Source organism: Sesamum indicum, linkage group LG3, assembly GCF_000512975.1.
Source record: "Sesamum indicum cultivar Zhongzhi No. 13 linkage group LG3, S_indicum_v1.0, whole genome shotgun sequence".
NCBI lineage: Eukaryota > Viridiplantae > Streptophyta > Magnoliopsida > Lamiales > Pedaliaceae > Sesamum > Sesamum indicum.
This window is the reverse complement of record NC_026147.1, coordinates 11,247,675-11,269,065: the sequence shown is the minus strand read 5'-3', so window position 1 is coordinate 11,269,065 and position 21,391 is coordinate 11,247,675. Positions and strand designations below refer to the sequence as shown.

The window sequence follows — 21,391 nt, the reverse complement described above, 5'->3', positions numbered from 1 at the left end:
ACCAACCTAGTTCAATTTTATTAAGTATTTGTTGAGATATGAAAATTTGAAAATTTTTCCACCGAAAATTCGCGCTGAAGCTGTTTGCTGCCATTTCTCCACCGTCGGGATGAATCACGGATTGAGAACATAGCCGTTCAAATCCTGTCGTCCAAACGATTCTAACAAGATCAGTCTTACTCAATTTCATCAAGTATTTGTTGAGAATTGAAAATTTGGAGATTTTTCCACCGAAAATTCGCTGAAACTGCTTGCCAAATTCATTTTCTTTTTTTGTTTGTTCAATTAAAATATATATGTTTTAAAATAGTTATAATTTTATTAAATTCTATTTAATTAATTATAAATATATATAATAAATTCCAACATCCCGTTGCTCTGTCTAGTGTAGTGCAAGAGGCAATAATCATAATATATTCACCAATCTGGCCACAACCCAGGAAATTATGAAAGCAGAAGACATGTTAAAATCTCAAAATACATTATATTAAATTGTAGTATGAAATAACCAAGATTTTCCATGGATTTTGCAGCCAATGATGGTAGGAGGAAGCGGTACGGTGGCAGTAACTCTCATATGGGTATTGTGTTTACTACTTAACAATCAGCACATCCTTAAAAAGGCTCAAGAAGAACTAGACGAGCACATCGGCAAAGAAAGACTAGTAAAGGAATCAGACATTGGAAAACTAGTCTATATCCGAGCCATAATCAAGGAGACACTGCGGCTCCAACCACCATCGCCGCTATTGCCACCGCGAGAGTCGGTGGAGGACTGCATCGTGGCCGGCTACCACATCCCAGCTGGCACACGTCTTATTGTGAATGCATGGAAACTCCACCATGACCCTCGTGTTTGGACTGATCCACTAGAATTCCGACCTGAAAGGTTTTTAGCCGAACATAAAGAGGTCGACGTTCGAGGAAAGCAGTTTGAATTGCTCCCTTTTGGTGGCGGCAGAAGGATCTGCCCTGGAATTTCTTTCAGCCTTGGGTTGATGGAGCTTGCACTTGCTAATTTCTTGCATGGGTTTGACATTGAAAAGCTTTCGGATGGAATGGTTGATATGACAAGTAGTTTCGGTGCTACTAATATGAAAGCCACCCCACTTGAAGTTCTTCTCAAGCCAAGATTGTCTCCTAGTCTTTATGTTTGATCCATCCATTTGAAGAAGCTCGTACAATGTTGGACGCACATTGTGCGTTATAAGTTTATTGTCTACAGGATAATAAAGTATTTGTTAGTTCAAATGCTATGTTGTTTGGTTTCATTTTGAATTCTATGTTATCAAATTATGATATCATATTTGATTAGGCCTTTTTTTGCGCATTTGGATTACAAATTCTTCGTTTTATCACTTCTTTTTTATATATATAAAAAGATATTTTCAAAATATTACGTCTTTTCGTACCAAATACTGTCAGAAAATAAAAGTTTTTACAATACTTTTATTCTTGCATGTCTTTCTCTAAGAAATATCAGCACATGTCTTTCTTTCTATTTTTTTTAATATCATGATCTAATGAGATCAAATTGTATGTATGGTTATTCATCCATTAGATTATTTTATATATAAATGATTTAATTATTGGACATGGATTTTAATTCTGAACTAAAAAATTGTTGTTTGGTTTGGCCAAAGACTTAAAGAACTTAAATCATCTAAAAGTACACATAAGACATTCTGTCAAATACTGATAGGGGACAGATTCTCTCTTGGAATCCATCGTCCCCACTACATACTCCGATTGTACTGGACAAGGATTATAGTGACTATTTCAAAAACATGATCACCTCTCTCCAGATCCAAGATCTAGCCTTTACATGCATGCAATTGCCATAATTCTTCAAATTCAATGTCCAATTTTGAACTATCGAAACAGAGAATTTCAGTCATACAAATCAAGCCTCCAAAGTTTTCATATGCCGATCCGTGATCAGTTTATTTAGCTTACAACCTTTGCAACCAACGCACAAACACCTACCGTCCCCTCCCCCTCCCCCTCCCTTCCCCTTTCCTCCATCCCCTTCCAGTGCCCAGATCAACGCCTACCCCCTGCGCTTAGATGCGCCGTTCCCTCTTGCCCAAATCCGCCATCACTCTCTCTCTCTCTCTCTCTCTATATATATATATATATATATAATTACATTTTCATATATAAATAGTTTTTATTATAACAGTATATTCAAATATATTATATAGAATCTACACCGTTGATTTATGAGCTAAATTCGGACCGTTTATTGATCAAGATCCAACGATTATTAAATAAGGACATAGATATTATTTTAAATTTTAAATTAATTTTTTTTTTTTAAAAAAAAAAGGCAATGCATGTGATTCACTAAATTCGTCAGGGGGTAAATTATTATTTTTTTTTTCCTGATACACAAGGGAGTAAATTCTTGTTTTATTTTTCACAAGTAAATTGCTCATCTCCATTAACATAGTGAAGTGCATTGCATTTAATTCCTTCCAAATGTCATGAAGGTCTATCAGCAGAAACCACCCACCGAAGTCCCAAAGGGGTCATACTCCTTCAAGTAGTAGGGAACTATGACTATAAAAGCAAGCATGTATCCTCCGATAGAGGGTAACTATTTCACAACATACATAAGCACAAAGCACTCACTTTCTTATTATCAATAATTGCTACATTTACATTATTGTATTCTATTTCTACGCTATCATTTCTAAACTACTTACTGATTTTGGCGATAGAGTACGTTCTGACTTGGGCGTTGGACAGCTAACGTATTTTTTATAGGTCCTTCTTTCATGACTTATAAGAAACTTAGCCTAAAGAGATCGAATCTATTACAACTCAGACGAGCAACTTTTTACTGACATTAAATAAAAGAAAAAAAAAACTTCAAAGTTTACAAATTTAAAATAATTTAGGCCAGTGCGATAATTTTCTAATTTAAATTTATAATTTGAAAATTAATTTTATTAATAAATTTAAAAATAATTTAATATTTTAATTATCAAAAAGGTGTGATGTTATATAAAAGTTCAATAGAAAGATAGTAAACTAACCTAGTTATGCCCATCTAAAACTTATTAATTTTAATTAACTTGAAAATATTTTAAAAATTAAATACTGTTTAGACATAAATTAAAATTTGGTGTAAATAATAAAAAGTACATATTTTTGTTCTACACATCCTCACAAACATTGTTGTAACACCTATTACGAGCATTTTTATCCTTAAAAGAAGTAAAGTAATATGAATATATGGGCCGAACATGGATATTTTTGTGTTTTTATTAGTAATTTTAGTTTCTAGGCTGGAAAATATAGTAATGGTTATCAGGTGTATGATTTTGATATTTTTGGCGAATTCATATGCAAATTTTAAAAAAAATATGTATAATTTATATAAATAAATTATTAATCGATGGGTATTAATTTAATTCTTCTTTAAATAAATTATTAATCAATGGGTATTTTTCTTTATTTTTAATGAATGGGACCGCCCTCTCTTTTCTTCAATGACTTTTATATTTATTAGTAATTCCATATGAGGTACAATGCAATTAATCCCTCCAAGTTAATAGGCGCGTGAGATGAAAGAGCGTGGCACATTGGATGGTGATGGGACCATGACGTCATTAAGGTGACCTCAGCAGCTCCATCGTCGTCGAATTCCAATGCTTGAAAATGACTTTGGTTTTCAGCACTCAACAATATTCACTTACGTACAAAAAGGAGTCATTGTTATAATTTAGAGATAATTATATTCTCTTTCGTTAAAATTTTATATAATTATATATATATTTTTTATAATTCGATAAATTTTAATTAAAAAATAATTTATTTATTAAATGAAAGTAGATTTTCAAAAGTGCTGTATTATTTTTTTAAATTACATAAAATCTATTTATAATTATATTAAATACGAAGAGATGAAAGTATAATTATCTTTTTATAATTTATACGTGAAAGTATAAAAGTACGTTCTGAAATACTAAATACAGGAAAGAAACATAGTCGAGCATATATCCCAAAGTCAAGTCCTCCTTTTATATCTATATATCTGGCGCATTAGCTATAGATTTCAATACACTGACAGAGAGAGAGAGAATGAAGGGGGAGAAGAGGAAGAGGAAAAGGGAGGAGAAGGCTGCTACCGTGCCAGATGATCGGACAAAGCAGGAAGAACAAGCGGAGGAGGTGGTGGAGCCGCCGCCGACAGAGGAGGAGGTGGAGGAGTTCTTTGCCATTCTCAGAAGGATGAGGGTGGCCGTGAAGTACTTCAAGAAGGATGCTTCTAACAGTAAAGATGGCGGCGATAGGGCCCAGAACCAAGCCGTTGATGGTGCTGAGCTTGGCGGAAAGAGGGTGGCGGAGAATATTGGACTGGATCTCAACGCCGTCCCGGCGGCGGAAAGTAGTTTACTATAAATAATGGGTTTTTGTTTAATTATGATTGAAGTTAAATAATTTGTACAGCCTAACAATAAGATCTCAGGGTGACAAATTTTAATAATTGTGTTTATGTTTTTGTATGTTTAGATCTTGAAAGATGTGGTAATTTTGTTTGTACGAAGGTGTCTGCGTACATACAAATTTCCATGTTATTGTGACGATTGTGTTTCCCATAGAAGCTGCTGGTTAGGCAACAAAAATAAAAAGAAATGTAACAAGAAAATAAGTCTTTTTTTTTAAAAAAAAAAAATTGGTGAGATAAATTTGATGTTTTTCTTTTTCTATAGAAGTAATAAGTTTCTGTTCACATCAATTTTTCTATTACCAAGAATTAGAAAATAAATTCTAAAATTCAAATAAACTAAAGATAAATACTCACACATTCAAAAGAATTCGAACTCATACATTAAGAATAGGGTTAAATTCCCATTTGATATGTGAAATGAATAAATACCCTTATGTGGAAAAAAATGGCAAATTATCCCAATGTGTTTCAAAAAATAAAGCAAATTATCCCGGATAAATAGCTGAAATAGGGTGGTAATTTGCTTCATTTTTCAAAACACATGGGATAATTTGCTATTTTATTTTTCACAAAGATTTTTTTGCTCATTTCTCATATCACATAAGGCCAAATTGCATTTTCACTCTTATAAATATGTCCACTTGCAAATATGTAGGCCAATTGCTAAGATCAAGGCAAAGCTAAAACTCTGATTTTACCTATATTAGAGTAAATTATATTGACACTTTTCTAAGATTAGGCTAAATTGCATAAATAGTATCAAGAAATACAACTAAAACCTCAAAAGTGTCATTATAATGTTTTTCACGGGGTGTTTATATAAGTCTTGCATTCGAGTATGAAATTAGTTGTAATTAAAACTATAATCTCATAAGTGTAATCGTAATTTTAAAAAAAGTAGGAAATATTTATGTATTTTAACCTAATTTCAAAAAATATTAATATAATTTTTCCCTTATATTATTGTACGGAGAATAAAACGTTTATGTCACGTTGGCATTTTAATATTTAAGAATCAAGAATTTTAAATTTTGAGTGGGACGACTCATGCCCTTGTTCATTGACTTCTCATTCTATTTGGTCATGTTTTATTGATTTAGACCATATGAATTTCTTTTTGTTTAATTTAATTATTTACACAACTCTTAGACGACTATGTTTGAATATTTTATTTTTACCAAAATGGTCCAAGATTGATTCAACATTTGACTGTAATTCTGTAAAATTCGCAGTATATGGTGTATATTTCACTTCGAATTTCACTTCGATTGTTTTAGTTGCTGCAAAATTTTTTATCAACTATTTTTCCCTCGTTGTCAACGAGCCCTATCTCAATCGGCGAAACTAGGATCCCATAATTTTAGAAAATTTGAGTATGATACGATTATTATAATAATCTTTGTTAGATATATTGTAATAGTAAGTGTTATTGAAAAGAATATAATAATTGCAATAATTTTTATTAAATATTAATGTAGATGGAAATCATTATTTGTAATCAATTTATTTTAATTAATAAAAATTGACTACTCTTACCCAAAAAAAAAAAACTATTCTTTCCCCCTTAATGTAATTGAGAAGTCTTGGTGCGCGTCAACATTTTTAAACACTGAAAGCCGCCTTTATAAAAAAAAGGCACATGTAAGGTGCAATTTTCAATTCCTTTAGGAAAAATTGTTGATGCCAATAATCACGGTGTATGACTTGATTTGGATTTTATATATAATTAGTTAGTTAATAATTATATTAATTATCAAATTAAATATTACAAAACGAATATATCGTATATTGTATTTCGAAATGTTTGAATATTGGTTTTTCATTTAATTATCGTAACTTCAAAATTTTTATTAGTAGCACCACATAAATTGAAGAATCATCTTGAAATTGAAGAATATCCATAAACTAACTTGTAAAATAGGAGTTCAATTCGGATACTTAAATTTGTATTTGTGTTTGAGATGAAATAAATTAAGAAACTTATGGTGAAACGTAATGTCAGCTAGCTAAATATGTGAGTTTTATGCGTACCACGTAGAAATTATCATTCTTGAAGCTCATGTGACAAAAAAATAAATAAATAAATAAAGTAGATTAGCAACAAAAAATTTCAAGTGACCCAAAAAATATTTTGTCACAATATTAAATTTTATAGTTTCATTAATCATAATTATTTTGTGAAAATTATCATTAGTAAAAATTTGTGACAAAAAAATATGCATAAAGTTGTCACTAAAAACAATTAATGACAACTTATTTGTTGTCCTTATAGTTCTGTTGTCATTATATATGTTTCACTAATTATCTATAGTGACAATTTTATGTAAATTTTTTGTCATTGATAATTATATTATGATAATATAAAATTATTGTCACATAGTATATATTTTTAGTGACAAACTATTTAATTTTCACTTCATATTTTATAATTAATATTAATGCATAAAAATCGTGTGGACTTACTGAATTAGTTTGTAACCCTGTTGACGTACCTGGACTGCTATACATAGGAACAGATAATGAAAGAATTGAGGGATGGTTATGGAAAGTTAAAATACCCCTAATTTCTTAAAATGTCTATTTTTTTGGGGATAATGTTTATCCCCCCTGCTTGGCACGTCGTATGCCAGCAGGAAGAGAATTTGTTAAATTAGCAAGATATGAGCCTAAGATCATAAAAGCGGTTACCTTGCAACTCGATATAGCTATCCTATGCGTCCTTGCTGGCGTGCATGGACAGTGAGGTGTCATTTGGCGTATATAATAAGTCTGATGTGTCTAGATAAGGTGGATGAGTCCTAGGTTTACTGAAATTGGACCTCGACTGAGTGTTGCTCCATCCGTGCCTCGACAGAAGCTGGTTGGGTTGGGCTCACGACGCTTCAACCTTCTGGTTATTAATGGGCCAACAGGTGTTTAGTAAGTTGAGCTCTGAGTACTCCTTAGCATGATCTGTCTGAATTTTGTTTTTGAGCTTGAGAAATAGACACCTCAGATACCATCATTCCCCAAAATTCCAGTATTGCAATATTTATATTGGATTGGTGGAGTAGAGTTTCTAGTCCTTGTTGAGTCAAGCTTGTTCCAAGTGTTCTCAAAATCGAACTGAATCGGTCGGTTCAACAAGGAACCGGCCATGTATTCGACCCGATTCATATATCCAATCGATTGATATGTTACAAATATATATACATGCATATTATATATTTAGAGTCAACCAAATTATCAATTTGATCGGACCAATGATTCAATAATCTAATAATTTATCCGATTCAATCACCGATCCAATTTCCAAAACTTTGATCCACTATTTAAGTTGTGTTTGGTGCTTGACATGACTCCCCGGTTGGTGGTCAAAGTACTTCAAAAACTGCAAGAGAGGAAAAGATGCAAATATGTGCTGAATTTTCCATGAAAAGTAAACTTGGGATTAGACAATTCAAGTGGTCATATTTGTTGAAAAATTCGACTAGTAAATTTGAATATTTACTAAATTTTAATTAATAAATTTTAAGTATATTTTAATTAACGACCATAAAAATATATAGTTTGAATAATGTAGTTTATGTAATGAGTAAATGAATATATGATATGTTTGATTTTCCAAACCAATTAGTAGGTGAATGAGAAATTTAAATATAAAACCAACCACTTTATTTAATAAATTAAGTTGAACAAAGATACAAAAACTTGATTGCTAACATAACTATTCATATTACAACCAAAAATAATGGATTAGAAAAAAAAAATAATATGAAAATGATTCAAAATGGATCAATCTGATTGTTTATAACGACATCATTTTTTAAAATAAAACTAGATATAAAAATATTTTTTTGTATTATTTCTTTTTCTACCAAAGTCTCTACCCTCATCTTCTTGAATCGTGCAATTCATTTGTGACATATAACTTTATATTATCACTTAAATTTGGAATGTCTTTTGGGTTTTATTCATTGAAGTAAATTATGTGATTCAACTATAGACAATTTAATCAAAGAAAGAAAAGATAATTTTATATTTATTATATTATCAAGTATGAAAATTATTTAAAAGCTAAATTAGCTAATGTACGGTTTTCTTCGATAAAAACGATCTCGAATTAATTTATAGTGGTATCTTGAAATTTGTACAAATTAGAGGTAGAGAATTTCTTTTTTAATTATATTTATTGATGATTACAGAAGATATTACCGTATCATCTGCTGAGAAGTACAGATAATGCCTTGAAAACTCTTGACTCTACAAGAATATCGGGGTTGAGAATTGATGTGGCATTTGATTTGATTGATGTTTTATACGAGTATTGTTTGTTGCCTCACAATTTTATCATGAAAAGGTATATTGCTAAGAAAATGAGTCTTTGAAGCTTATAAGTCACTCAAACTACTCAACTGCAGTTCATGTGGATGCTTGCCTACATCATCAGCCTCCAGACGAGGGGTTTGGGATAGACACATATTATATGAACCGGAAGAGAATTCGGCATAGTGGATAGGGTAATTTGTAGTGTAAATTAAATGATATGTTGACACACATAGACATGATTCATCCGGTTGCATAGGTTTTTTCACAGATCTTAATGCATTATTGTCACAAGTTTTAGAGTGGAGAGATCCACTATTTCCTTGAAAATAATAGGTATGGTATAGCTAGAGAGAGTATATCGAATTAAATTGGAAAGAACCTCAGTATATGAAAACACTTGCTTGTTAGATTAATCCGTTAAATTTTACATTCAATTAGGTGGACCTATAGGTTTAGCATCTTTCTCATTATCAAATCTTCTCCAACACTTTTATTTATCTTGTTCTCTTAGTAATTATTTTTCGCAGTCATGATTTATTACTTGATTCTTGATGATTCAAATAATCATAGACTAGTCATAGTTTTGATAATTATTTGATTTAAGTCCTCGTGAGATCAATATTTATTATACTACTTGATAGTTAGTGCAGTTTCTAGTGATCCATACATATTTTAGCAATCAACAACAATAGTAGACAACAAGTCTTTAAAACCTTGTTTCCTAAGTTCAGTCTTTAAAACCTTGTTAGTGTGTCTGTATCAATGTGTGTTTGTATAAGTGTTTGTGTGTGTATGTGTTCTGTACGTGTTTCTTTTTTGTTGTTCTGTGTGTTGCTGTATGTGTTGAGTGTGTGTGTATGCTTGTGCGTTGATATGTATTTGTGTTCGTAAATCATGTGTATATAAATATATGTTATAATATTAATGTCGCCAATATTATTTGTTTGTTTGTGTAAACATAGAAAATTCTCAAAAATTGAGAAAAATAAATACAATGGAATAAAACCAACATATGTCAAATAAAGTTGATAATGAAGATCCAAATCGGTTCAAGGAATAATTTACATATGGAGAATCATTAATGCATATCTATAAGCTCTATTATAGCAAATTGAAGATTCAAATGGCAGTTAGTCAAGTAATGAAAAGTGTTGAAGATGCTTATTTATGAATCGTAAATATGCACATGCCAAAGGATTTAGTGTTAAAAAGAACGACCAACATTATTTTTCGGGCACTAATCAACTCCAAGCAAAAGAATTTGAATGTTCTTGTCAAGGTACCAAAGATTAAAAACATTCAAATGAGAAAATACCGGTATATCAAAAATTGATAACTCAACTCAATATAAAACAAGGGTTAGAGTTGGGGGAGGGGAGGAGGGAGATTGGAGAGTGACTAGATTTGTTATAGATCATAATCATGATGGTTGTAGATGATCAAACACATTTATTGAGATCATCGCGCAACATTTCACATGCTAAAAAATCTAACTTAGAAGCATTGGTAAATATCGGAATACCTATTACTCATGTTGTTTTTTACATGGAAGGAGAAGCTTAAGAGCCAGAGCATTTAGAATTTATTCGGAAAGATGCATATAAACATTATTCAAGAGTAAGAAAACATACAAAAATTGAAAATGGAGATGCTTCTGAGTTGTTGTAGTATTTTGTGAATAAGGCCAACAACGAACCTTTTCTTTATTAAAATATGCAAGTAGATGGTCATAACAAAGTGATGAACCTTTTCTTTAGAGGCCATTGATGTAGGATTGATTTTGAATATTTTGGTGATGTACTTTCAGTTGATACCACTTACCAAAGAAAAGATACAATTTGATGCTCTTTTGTGGACATAAATCATCAAAAGCAAAATGTTATGTTTGCATTGACTTTCATATCAGATGAAACTGAGAGTTCATTGAACTGGTTGTTTAGAACATTTCTTGAGTCCATGGGTGGTACACCACCTAAAACTATTTTTACAGATCGATGCCAAGCAATGATGAATGCAATTGACACAATATTTTCATGTGCTCATCATCGGTTGTGTCAATGGTATATCAATCAAAATGCTCCCTTTCATTTAGGCAGTTTGAACAATGATTCAGGGTTTAAGTATTTGTGGGATAAGTGCATGTAACGTTGTGAATCTGAAGAAGAGTTCGAGGTATCATGAAAAAGTATGGTTGGTCATTATAATCTTAATGGTAATAAATGGTTGAATGGCATGTATAACTTGCGACACAAATGGGCTATGGCTTTTAGTAACAACAACTACTAGAAGTGAAGGAACAAACTCGGTGTTGAAAAAAATAGGTGACAGGACAAGTTTCTTTGTACAATTTTGTTCTTAATTATGAAAAGATTCAGAAAACTTGGCGTACAAATAAAAATACTGAGGACACGCGTTGTCGCCACGGAAAGCCTGCGATAGTTTTGAAAAAGAACCCACTATTGGACCATGGTGCTGAGATATATACGCTTAATGAGTTCAACCTGTTTTGAGTAAAATTACTTGAATCTTTGAACAATGAATTCATAGAACCATTTTTACATATTGGTTACTTTTTGTGTGTGTTCAAAATGAAATCATATGGTGAATTTTCAAGGGTTAAAATGGTGATGTTTGATAGGCAGCAAGAGGAAATTAAATGCAGTTATCACAAATTTGAGTCTATAGGCATATTGTGTAGGCATATCTTAAAAGTCTTTTAATTATATAATGCACGTTCTACACCTAAAAGTACATCAAGAAAAGATGGACCAAGAATGTGAGAAATAAATTTCTTACAAAGGAAGTGGGTGTGGAAGTGACGAGAGGAGAGTAGAAATGCCGTGCCTAAGATGGTATTCGGCAATCAGAAAATAAGGATAGCTTTTCATCTTGTTATGCAATGCAAAGCTCATAAAGAGACAAAAATTATGTTGACAGAACCTTTAGATAGTGTTGCTGAAAAATCAAGTGCTTGGCCTGCAAATTTGAGTTTAGATGATCCAACTGCTTCTAATGGCTTAGTTGGTGAAGCAAACAATCAGACAAATGAAGCACATATCCATAATCCTCTTTATATCAAGTCAAGATGAATGACGAATACTTGCATTAGTTAACGCCATTGGGACAATAAGAGCAAAAAGTGAACGAAAAAAGAGAATTTTGAAACTTCAAGTAAGTCATAAAAATTCTTTCGTATGCTTAAAGTTCAAAGCAATGATTAATCTTTCTCTAATATGTTTATACTTATATATAATATTATAAAAATGAAGGGAAAAAGTACAAATCGGAAAGGAAACAACTCAACAAATGACAAGAGATGATCAATATCATTTCCAAGAGATCATGCCTACGACAATCAAACTAATCAATCTCTTCAAATGAAATTTGCAAACCGATCCTACAGATATTGATGAGACAGAGACAGGCACATTCTCATTTTGGAATCCCAATTCATAACATGGTTTAGAATATGAGTTGTTCATAATTTTGGTTGAATTACACTTACATGGATATTTATTTTCTACACCTACTCAGTCTGAAGGAGCTCTAGTGTGCAACACATACTAATAATAATGAAAATTCTCTTAAAAACGAAAGAGCCACACAAGTCAATAAACTTCTTTTCACAAATTTTAAGAAACTGCATTACTATCTTTTTATTTGCGGAGAATTCACAATTTCACACATCTATTAATACATTCAGTCTAGCAAAACTTGGTCATTTGGTTTTCACTTTTAGCTTCTCCATCAATGATTTATGGTCTTGCGTGTGAGCTCCACCTTCTTTTCCCTCACATGCACCACAATCGACTCCAAATCTGTATAAACATTAACCACAGATGATGAGAATTAATTCAAAGGGTGAATAGCAATTTATCCTTGTGTTATTGTAAATGAGCGCATTATTTTCTTATAAAAAAAATATAGCAATTTATGCCTCTGTATTTTTTAAAATAAAGTAATTTATTTCCTTATACAGGAAGGTAAATTGCTTCATTTTAAAAATCATAAGGGGGTAAATTGTTGTATTTTAAAAAATATAGGAAGGTAAACTGCTATTTATTTTTTTTTATAAGGAGATAATTTGCTCATTTGCGATATCACAAGGGAGTTGCTTGCATTTTTCCCTTACTTAAAAATGCACCACAATCCTCATTTAAAGAATTGACAAAATTTCAGATCATATCACCATTACTTATGGCTGAAGCTACGGCTGCTACTCTCTCTTGGCACTTGATGCATCTTAAATCAGCAGACAATACTACCTGCCAGATCTCATTTTGCAACACCAAATTGTCAAATAATGTTTGGTAATTATGCAATTAACTTCTTATGAGCATAAAACACTTTTAACTTGGGTGAATAGTAATTTATTTTCTGTGATATTAAAAATGAGCACATTACTCTCCTATGAAAAAAATATAGCAATTTACCCTCATGTACTTTTTAAAATAAAACAATTTACCTCCTTATACATGGAAGTAAATTGCTTCATTTTAAAAAATATATAAAAGTAAATTGTTGTATTTTAAAAAATATAGGGAGCTAAATCGCTATTAACTTTTTCTTCAGAGGGAAATTTGCTCATTTGCGATATCACAAGGGGTTACTTGCATTTTTTTCCTTTTCACTTGCAATTATACCATAAAATTCTAATTCATTTTAGGGTAAGTATAGGGTTGAATTGGATGGTTCCTCTCTTAATTTTTATAAATTTAGGATCTCAAGTTTTATATATAAATTAATACCTTAAATTCAAAATTTTGAAGGAGGTTTTAATATGAAATAAGGTGCATTTGACTTGATGGATTTGAGTATTGTGGATTTAAAATCTATGGTTGAATTCTATCTAACATACTTGGCTCATAAAATAAATAATTGTTGAACCCATTATATCATTTATAACCTCATTTATGATAGATTCACTATAAGAAAATGATTGAATAGCAGTAGAAGAAATAGATACTAAAATCAATATCGAACTAATAAACAAATAAAATTCTTACTGAATTCGTTGCTAATCTATATTAGCAATGAAATTCCAAGATTTTTTATGAAATATGTGTCATTGCTATTTACCATTATTTCTTTATGGTGATTTGAATTCATTGAATAAGCTAAACACTAGCTATAATCTTTCAAAATATATTACAATGGTTGGCCAAATAAATTTGAAATTCTTACATAAATTCCTTATAAATTCAAATTAAGATATTTAAATTATGTGGCTCTGAAATCAGAGAGAGAGAGAGAGAGAGAGAGAACCTGAGACGGCAGGATGCATTTGGGTGAAGTTTTGAAGGTGGTTTGAGCCTGAGACGGCAGGATGCATTTGGGTGAAGTTTTTAAGGTGGTTCGAGGTGGCAACAGCCTCTTAGCGACTGTGCATTTTAAGTCTTTCCAGCTCTTTCTTTGCCAGGAAACCAAGGCCATGATTATTTACGAGAAACAAATCTTGAAGCAAAGATGAGAGAGAGAGAGAGAGAGGCAATAAACTAGTGTGTGTGGTGTGTGTGAACTTAGTTTCATCTTGACGTATGTGATGAGCATTGATCGGAGTTAGTTATAATACGGGTTTTCAATGATTGAGAAATCCCATCTCTTTTCGGGCTGCACATTTAATAACATATTTGGTGTTGGGAAGCGACAGAGATGTCACAGCTTATACTCACATGCAAGAAAACATTGAGAAAGATGCCTCAGTCCCCACTCAACCCCACACCTCCGTTGCCAATGAATATTGCTTGGAATGCTGCCTAGTTTTGCCCCCACTTCCATTAACTTCATCTTCTATGGAGTATATAATCAATGCAACGAACGATCACCTGTACTATTTCTAAATGAACTAATTGGTTGGCCGCCGATTTTTGACGTATTCTGACGGATATTATGTAGTGATCCAACGTCCTGGACAATTCCTTCGGAAATTAAAAGATTGTCGGACAAACTGAATGATGTGAAATTTTTTTGTCCCTCGAAAACCATATGTCGCAAAATTTATTGCGTCCAAGTTTTTCCGGGGGGTTTTTTCCAACTGAAAACATTCGCTGGAATTTTCTGACAATTTAATTTGTTTTACTGACGGTTAGACTTGGCATACAACACTGTCTGAAGGTTGTTGTAAAATCAGTTGGAAATTCTGACGGATTGCTAACATTTGTTCATGGTTGTTGGTTCGTAAGGTTTTGGGACTAATTTTTCGATGGAGAAAAGGTTGTCAGAAAGTTCTACAATTTTTTCATTACAAAACCATTGGGATATTCGCAGGAAATAATCGACCGGCTATAATCTATAAATATTTTTTATAAAAAAAAGTTACTTTAAAATAATTGTATTCTCTATAATTAAACTTTTTTCAATCTTTATAATATAATTGGACTTTCTAGAATGCTAATATATATATATATATATATATATTTATAGATAAGAAATGATAGTATTTTTTTCATGATTCTTTTACTTCATCATTACTCTTTTGTGTTTTTTATTTAAATTACAAAGTTTTTGTGGGGTTCGGTATCTTTTTTAAAGTGAAAAAGAAAAAAAAAAGTACTTTTGGTTGATTACATTTTCTTGCACATATATGAAATCAACTTTCACTAAAAGGTTAATATAATATTAAATTATAAAATTTAATATTACAAAATTATCATTTAAAAAATCAAAAAATAAATAATTAAAGAAGAAGAAGACCCCCCAACTTATTGATTTGTTCATATGGAGGTGATCGCAATTCAATTCAAGTTAGGATAAAATATACTTTTTCCTCAACTATTCTTGATGTAATATTTATTTTCTAAACTAACAAATATAATATTTATTCTCAAAAATTAAATTTATGGACAATATTTTTCTTATATTATATATATGTATATATTTAATTCAAAGAATTTCGGTTTTTTAATAATTTCACATTTGAAGCTTAATGAAATTTTTCTAAATTGGAAAGAAGATCTTTTAATTATAATAAAGCAAAATATAATAAGTGAATTAAATAGTCAAATTTTATTATATTTTACAGGTTCAAAGTTAAAATGAAAAGTTATAATAACTACACCAAAAAAAATCATAATTTTTTTTATTAATTTGGTTATAAAATTAATTTATCTATTTATTCTTTTAGATAAATTAAGTAATTACATATTAATTTTTTGAATACATCTTCTTTCAAAAATATGATAAAATATATATATTTATTTTTTTCTAAACATATTGAACTTTTGATTAAGCATATATATTTTTTAATTTCTTGTAAAAAGCATATATGAGTTGTTGGTTATATTATATTTATTGTGTATCTACTATATTATTAATTATTACTCTGGTTTTAACTTAAATTCTTCATTTATTAAAAAAATTAAATAGAAAATAGTTTCATAATAATTTAATGTGTAAAATACTAAAATACATTAAAAGTAATATAATTGTCAAGGCACGAGAGGGGCATTTTTGTTCAACTACGGGGGTAATTGTTACATTTGTTAATTCGAAGGGTAAATGTTACATCAAAAATAGTTCATGAGGATAAAGTGTATTTTACCCTTTAAGTTAATTGATTATTTCTTTAACTTGAAGTGCATTAATGTAATTTGTACATCTTATTTTAATTTAGAGTTAGAATATTAATTAAATATAGGGTAAAATACATTTTTCTCCGTTGAACTATTATTGATGTAACATTTACCCCCTAAACTAACAAATGTAATACTTACCCTCTAAATTTAAATTTATGGACAATATTGTTCCAGTACTCGTTCGATAGGCTGTTATGATGTTTCCTATATATATATATGTTCCTCTCATTCTGTTTAAAGGGCGTTGGGTCGATTAGTGAGAGGTATGAAGGTATATCCTCATTATCGCCTCCTTGATGTAAACTTCAAGAAAGTATACCAAAAGAACAAATGATCATTCATCTTGGCACAACAAGCAGTATAAGTCTACTATATGGAGTACTCTAGCATGAAGAGAGACAAAGTGGACTGGATGTCTGTCTACAAAACAAAAGCCAGAAGAGTCATTAATGACTCTCGATGGACTGAAGTTGCATTTCAAGAAGATGAGACAATACGTACTCCACAAGTTGCGATGGAAAGCCATAATTATGACCTGTATGACCCAAATGGTATACAATTAGTCGTTGAACTTTCTATTGCTATTCAGCAAGGAGCAGGTACATCCCGATCGGAGAATTGTGAATATCATGATAAGGATTACGGGATTGAAAAAGATAATAATTATGATTGAAAGTTTAGCATTTCTGTAATCAGACATTTGTATTTTTATTCCATTTAATGTATACATTTCATATAAATACATGATGTCATCTTTGTATATTTATGACAAAATAGCATTTTTCGTCTCATACATTATAATCAATATATCTTTTTGTAGCTTTTTCTTTTGGGGGTCAAAATACGAACAAAATCTGACGAAGTGACGAAAAGTGATAAATGTTGTAACTTATGAGACCATTAGTAAGAAATAACTAGTGGGACAAAAATTACATTGAGCCTAAATAAGGGACGAAAAATTCAATTTCCTCTTATGCTGCATATATATGTTAATTAAAATAAAAAATATAAAAGAATTTGTAATAAAAAAAACATCCAATCGGCTGAGCAAAAGCATCCAACACGAATGAAACTATTCGCAGTCCCATACCAAATCCAGTGTCCAAATGGTGCAAATTGCACAGATTCTTGTTTTATTTCCAAGCCCTGGCATCGCTCTGTATTGAACTTCTCCGTTTTTCTGTTGGCCTTAGGGTCCCGATTCATTGCCCAAGCATTCACAGTTATACCTTTGGGAACGTCGAATCCCCCAAGAACGCACTTCCCTGAATAGAGACGTCGAATCCCCCCACAACGCATTTCACAACGGGTGGTTTTTTCTTTTTTTAAACAAAAACTTCGTCAAAATTAACGGATTTTCAATGAAAGGACCAAAATTGATGGAATTTTTACATTTGAGGGACTAAATTTGATGAGGAGAAAATATAATGGATCAAATCTGAATAAATAAGATAATTGAGGTACCAAAAGTGGTATTTACCCACATTGCAACCATAGAGAAGTTGAGTTGGCATTCTAAATTTTGAGAATCTATAACCTAAAATTGAAACTATTGAATCTATATCTAAGTTTTGCAATACAATTTTATTAAATGCAAAAAAAAAAAAAAAAAAAAGTCTTCCACAATGAAAAGTTTTATTCCACAGGACTTGAATACTGACATAAGTTATGTATAACAATGAGTTTTTCTTTACATATTAAGAGATAATGATAGTAGAAAGTATCAAAATAATTAAAAAATAATAATCTTGATAACAAAGTATGAAAATAAAAATCAATTGGTTCAAATAAAAATAAAATACATCCATATAGAAATTTATGCAAATTTTTTGTTATATTTAATATTTTTAGTTTATTATCTAAGGGTAATATGGCCATTACAAAAATAAAATAAATAAATAAATAATATGAATTAGGTATCAAAGTGATATTAATATTAAAATTTGGGTACTAATTAAGTCATTTGTAATTATTGGTGTACCAAAGCGACATTAATAGTATAACTCGAGTCCTAATTGAGTTATTTGTAATTACTCGTGTATCATAGTATTATTAATGACAAAACTCGGATACCAAAATTAATTTTACTTTTTATCCCATCCCACAATGTAAACATGCCCTAATAATTGTAGGATAAATTAAAACAAGCTTCCCTAAAGTTTGGTATAATTACAATTGCTCTTATTATTCGAAAAATTATCAATACCTCCAATTTTAACGATTGCCCAATAACTAGCTGAATCCATTAGTCCTGAACTATTCCATTTTTTATGATGAACTGATCAAAATGCTTTTGTAACTATGAAGTATAATTCTACTTATTTTCTTAAATTTTCTGAAGATTTTTTATGGAATAAGTGGACAATCTTTTATATACAATTTTTTAAATTTCTCCAGCCACCTCTTTCGATTTTTTTACAATTTCTTATTTTTCTTTTAAAAAATATATACAGTGTAGGCAGAGTTGACAATTTCAGCCCAACATCCAAAAAATTGCATAACTTCATCAAACATTACAGGATATTCATAATTATACTAAACTTTAGGAGAGTTCGTCGTGATTTACGTGTAATTATATTGTGACGAGAGCTTGATCATTGTTACTCAAGAAATATTTTCAAAGACGAATTTAAAATTATCACTTAATATCATTAATATTATGTTTTGCCGTAGTGATCCGAGTAATTCAATCCCATGTCAGGTACTTTGATGCATGTATTTCCTCCATCAAAAGTCGCATCTGATCAACCAGTACAAGGGACAAACTCAAAGGGATGCCAGAAAAGTGTGGTATGCATGCATGGAATCACACACATGATGCATGATTCTCCAGTTCATGCTCAAGCAATGCAGTTTCACCTATATAGGGGAACAGTTAGTTCGTGAGTTTGATATCATGAACCAAAAGCAAGACTCACATTATCAACCAAATTTGAACAGTATGTCTTGCCCTCTCTCCCTTCTTCCTCTCCTCCTTGTGTTCCTGTGTTGGATTTCGGCCGACGCCGTTGCCCAGAGCACCGTTGCAGAATGCGGGCCGAGTTTGCTGCCTCTGGCCCCGTGTGCACCGTTCGTCCAGGGCACGGCTGCCACGCCAGTCCAGTCGTGCTGTGATAGCCTCAACCGACTCTACAGCCAAAACCCCACTTGCATTTGTGTATTGCTCCATGACAACAGTTTGTCTTCTTCTTTCCCAATCAACGCCACACTTGCTCATCAGTTACCCCTCCTCTGCAACCTCCACATTGACACTTCTACCTGTGCAGGTATATATGTATAAATGCTCCTACATTTCAATTTTTAGCTCTGGTTTTTTTTTACGACTCAGCAGATTTAGTCCACAAGTCCAAGCGCCCGTGCTCCTTCCGTTAACAATTTAATGAAAATGGGTAATAAGATGTAAATTGCAAATTTTTTGGACTTGTGAGACTAAATCTTCTGAGTCGTAAAACAATAGAACCAAAATTACAAATATAGAATAAGTTATGGGAGGTAAATTGCAATTTTTTTCTCATTACGCCCTAAACATGGGTTGATTATGTTCCCCTGTGAAAACACTAATACGCACAAAACTCCCAAAAATAAAAAAATAAATTGGCAATACGACCCCTAAACTTTTAAAATAGAAACGAAACTCGCTACTACTCGCATAAGAGGGTTGCGCTGCCGTTTCTTTCGTTCAGAAAATCTTTTATCTATTAGTATTTTCAAAGGGAGTTGCTGCTCTTGACCTGTTCTAAACATAGACGGGAAAATGAATGAGAACATTGTATGACGCTTAATTTCGTTCCTTCGCTTGTGATGGCATGAAGGCATATCGTCACCTTCGCTTTCACCTCCGGCTCAAGTTTCCTTCGGAGCAAGGCCTAATTCAACTGTTACAGGTATGCAAATTTCCTCACTTCATCACTAACTTTAATTCAAGCCGATCTTCTCATCGATGCTCTATATATCTTTGTCGGCATTACAGCGTCTCCAGTAGTCGCAGCGACGCCCAGACCGAGCTTTGTGGGGTTCGGCTTTCATCGCAATGGTGAAGTGAGGGTGAAGGCAGAAGTTCAACTGTGGATGCTGCTCATTTTTACACTGCTGGCGAAATATGCTCAACTATAGAAGTTAAGCTAAGCTAGCACTACAGTGTTCCAGTTTGCAGTCTACATAAATATTTGAATTCCTATTCAACTCCATAACAAAGTAGCAGTGGTCTGAATGTGTACAAGTTGGGATACAAGGGAACTAGGGCCTAAATTGTTGTTGATTTTTGCTTAATTGTCATACAAGTTGTTTGACTTGGTAGTGAGTTCTATGAACTGTATGATTATATAATATTTTAATAAATTGAGTAATATATCCATTTAATAAATATATTGATATAATTAAGAATAATTATATATATTACAACACTTTTGAATCAGAGTGAAACAAATATCCATATTTTTTGTGAGACTCAAACCTATATATGATTAGGGGTGTTCGACAATACCGTCGAACGTCCCCAACTGATCAGTCCAACCCTAACCGCACCACAATTAGTGGGCTAAGGGTGGGTCGGGTGGTCTTGGACTAGTAAAAACAAAGACCACATTTTAACAATTGAGTTTGATGGGGAAAATCGCAATTTTTCGTCCCATATATTAATCTCATTTTCAATTTAGTTCCATTTGTTAAACTTTTCTCACATCTAATCCAATTTGTTTTAAAAAATTCTCAATATTAACTCAAATAACTTTTCCGTCCAATTTTTAATGGAAAAATGACGTGAATTGGATGAAAAAGTGACTTTTCCGTTAAAATTAGATGAAAAAGTGATTTAGGACTAATATTGAGAATTTTTTAAAATATATAGGACTAAATATGATAAAAATCTAACAAATGGGACTAAATTAAACATAAACTTATTATATGGGATCAAAAACGCAATTTTCCCAATTTTATTTTATGTTTACATAGATCACGTTCAACCACGATGATGATGATGATGATGATGAGAAGAAGAAGAAGATGATGATGATGGTGATGGTGAAAACGAACAAGCAACAACAATATTCTA

The 21,391-nt window shown here is 31.4% G+C and overlaps 4 protein-coding genes across 5 annotated transcripts in view; 3 read left to right on the top strand and 1 right to left on the bottom strand.

The window, feature by feature from the left end:
* Nucleotides 1-1,311, top strand: part of LOC105158118 (cytochrome P450 CYP82D47-like) — a 2,795-nt gene extending 1,484 nt beyond the window's left edge. Inside the window, exon 2 of the mRNA XM_011074756.2 lies at nucleotides 534-1,311. Coding sequence (XP_011073058.2) covers nucleotides 534-1,157 — 624 coding nt within the window. The 3' untranslated portion in view covers nucleotides 1,158-1,311. The remainder of the gene's footprint in view (nucleotides 1-533) is intronic.
* LOC105158035 lies at nucleotides 4,062-4,697 on the top strand. The gene has a single exon (XM_011074640.2). The coding sequence runs from the start codon at nucleotides 4,090-4,092 to the stop codon at nucleotides 4,408-4,410; it is 321 nt and encodes a 106-aa protein (XP_011072942.1). The 5' UTR covers nucleotides 4,062-4,089; the 3' UTR covers nucleotides 4,411-4,697.
* Nucleotides 12,376-14,395, bottom strand: LOC105158034. Of its 2 annotated transcripts, none has more exons than XM_011074638.2 (3): nucleotides 14,033-14,395; nucleotides 12,963-13,032; nucleotides 12,376-12,585 (listed from the first exon to the last, which is right to left on the bottom strand). In XM_011074638.2, the coding sequence occupies exons 1-3, from the start codon at nucleotides 14,198-14,200 to the stop codon at nucleotides 12,515-12,517; spliced, it is 309 nt and encodes a 102-aa protein (XP_011072940.1). In that variant the 5' UTR covers nucleotides 14,201-14,395; the 3' UTR covers nucleotides 12,376-12,514. The 2 variants fall into 2 exon arrangements, with proteins under 2 accessions (XP_011072940.1, XP_011072939.1); XM_011074637.2 differs by having other exon boundaries at nucleotides 12,957-13,032; nucleotides 14,033-14,379.
* On the top strand, nucleotides 19,246-20,637 carry LOC105158033 (protein YLS3). Its single transcript, XM_011074636.2, has 3 exons — nucleotides 19,246-19,607; nucleotides 20,154-20,225; nucleotides 20,312-20,637. The coding sequence occupies exons 1-3, from the start codon at nucleotides 19,283-19,285 to the stop codon at nucleotides 20,452-20,454; spliced, it is 540 nt and encodes a 179-aa protein (XP_011072938.1). The 5' UTR covers nucleotides 19,246-19,282; the 3' UTR covers nucleotides 20,455-20,637.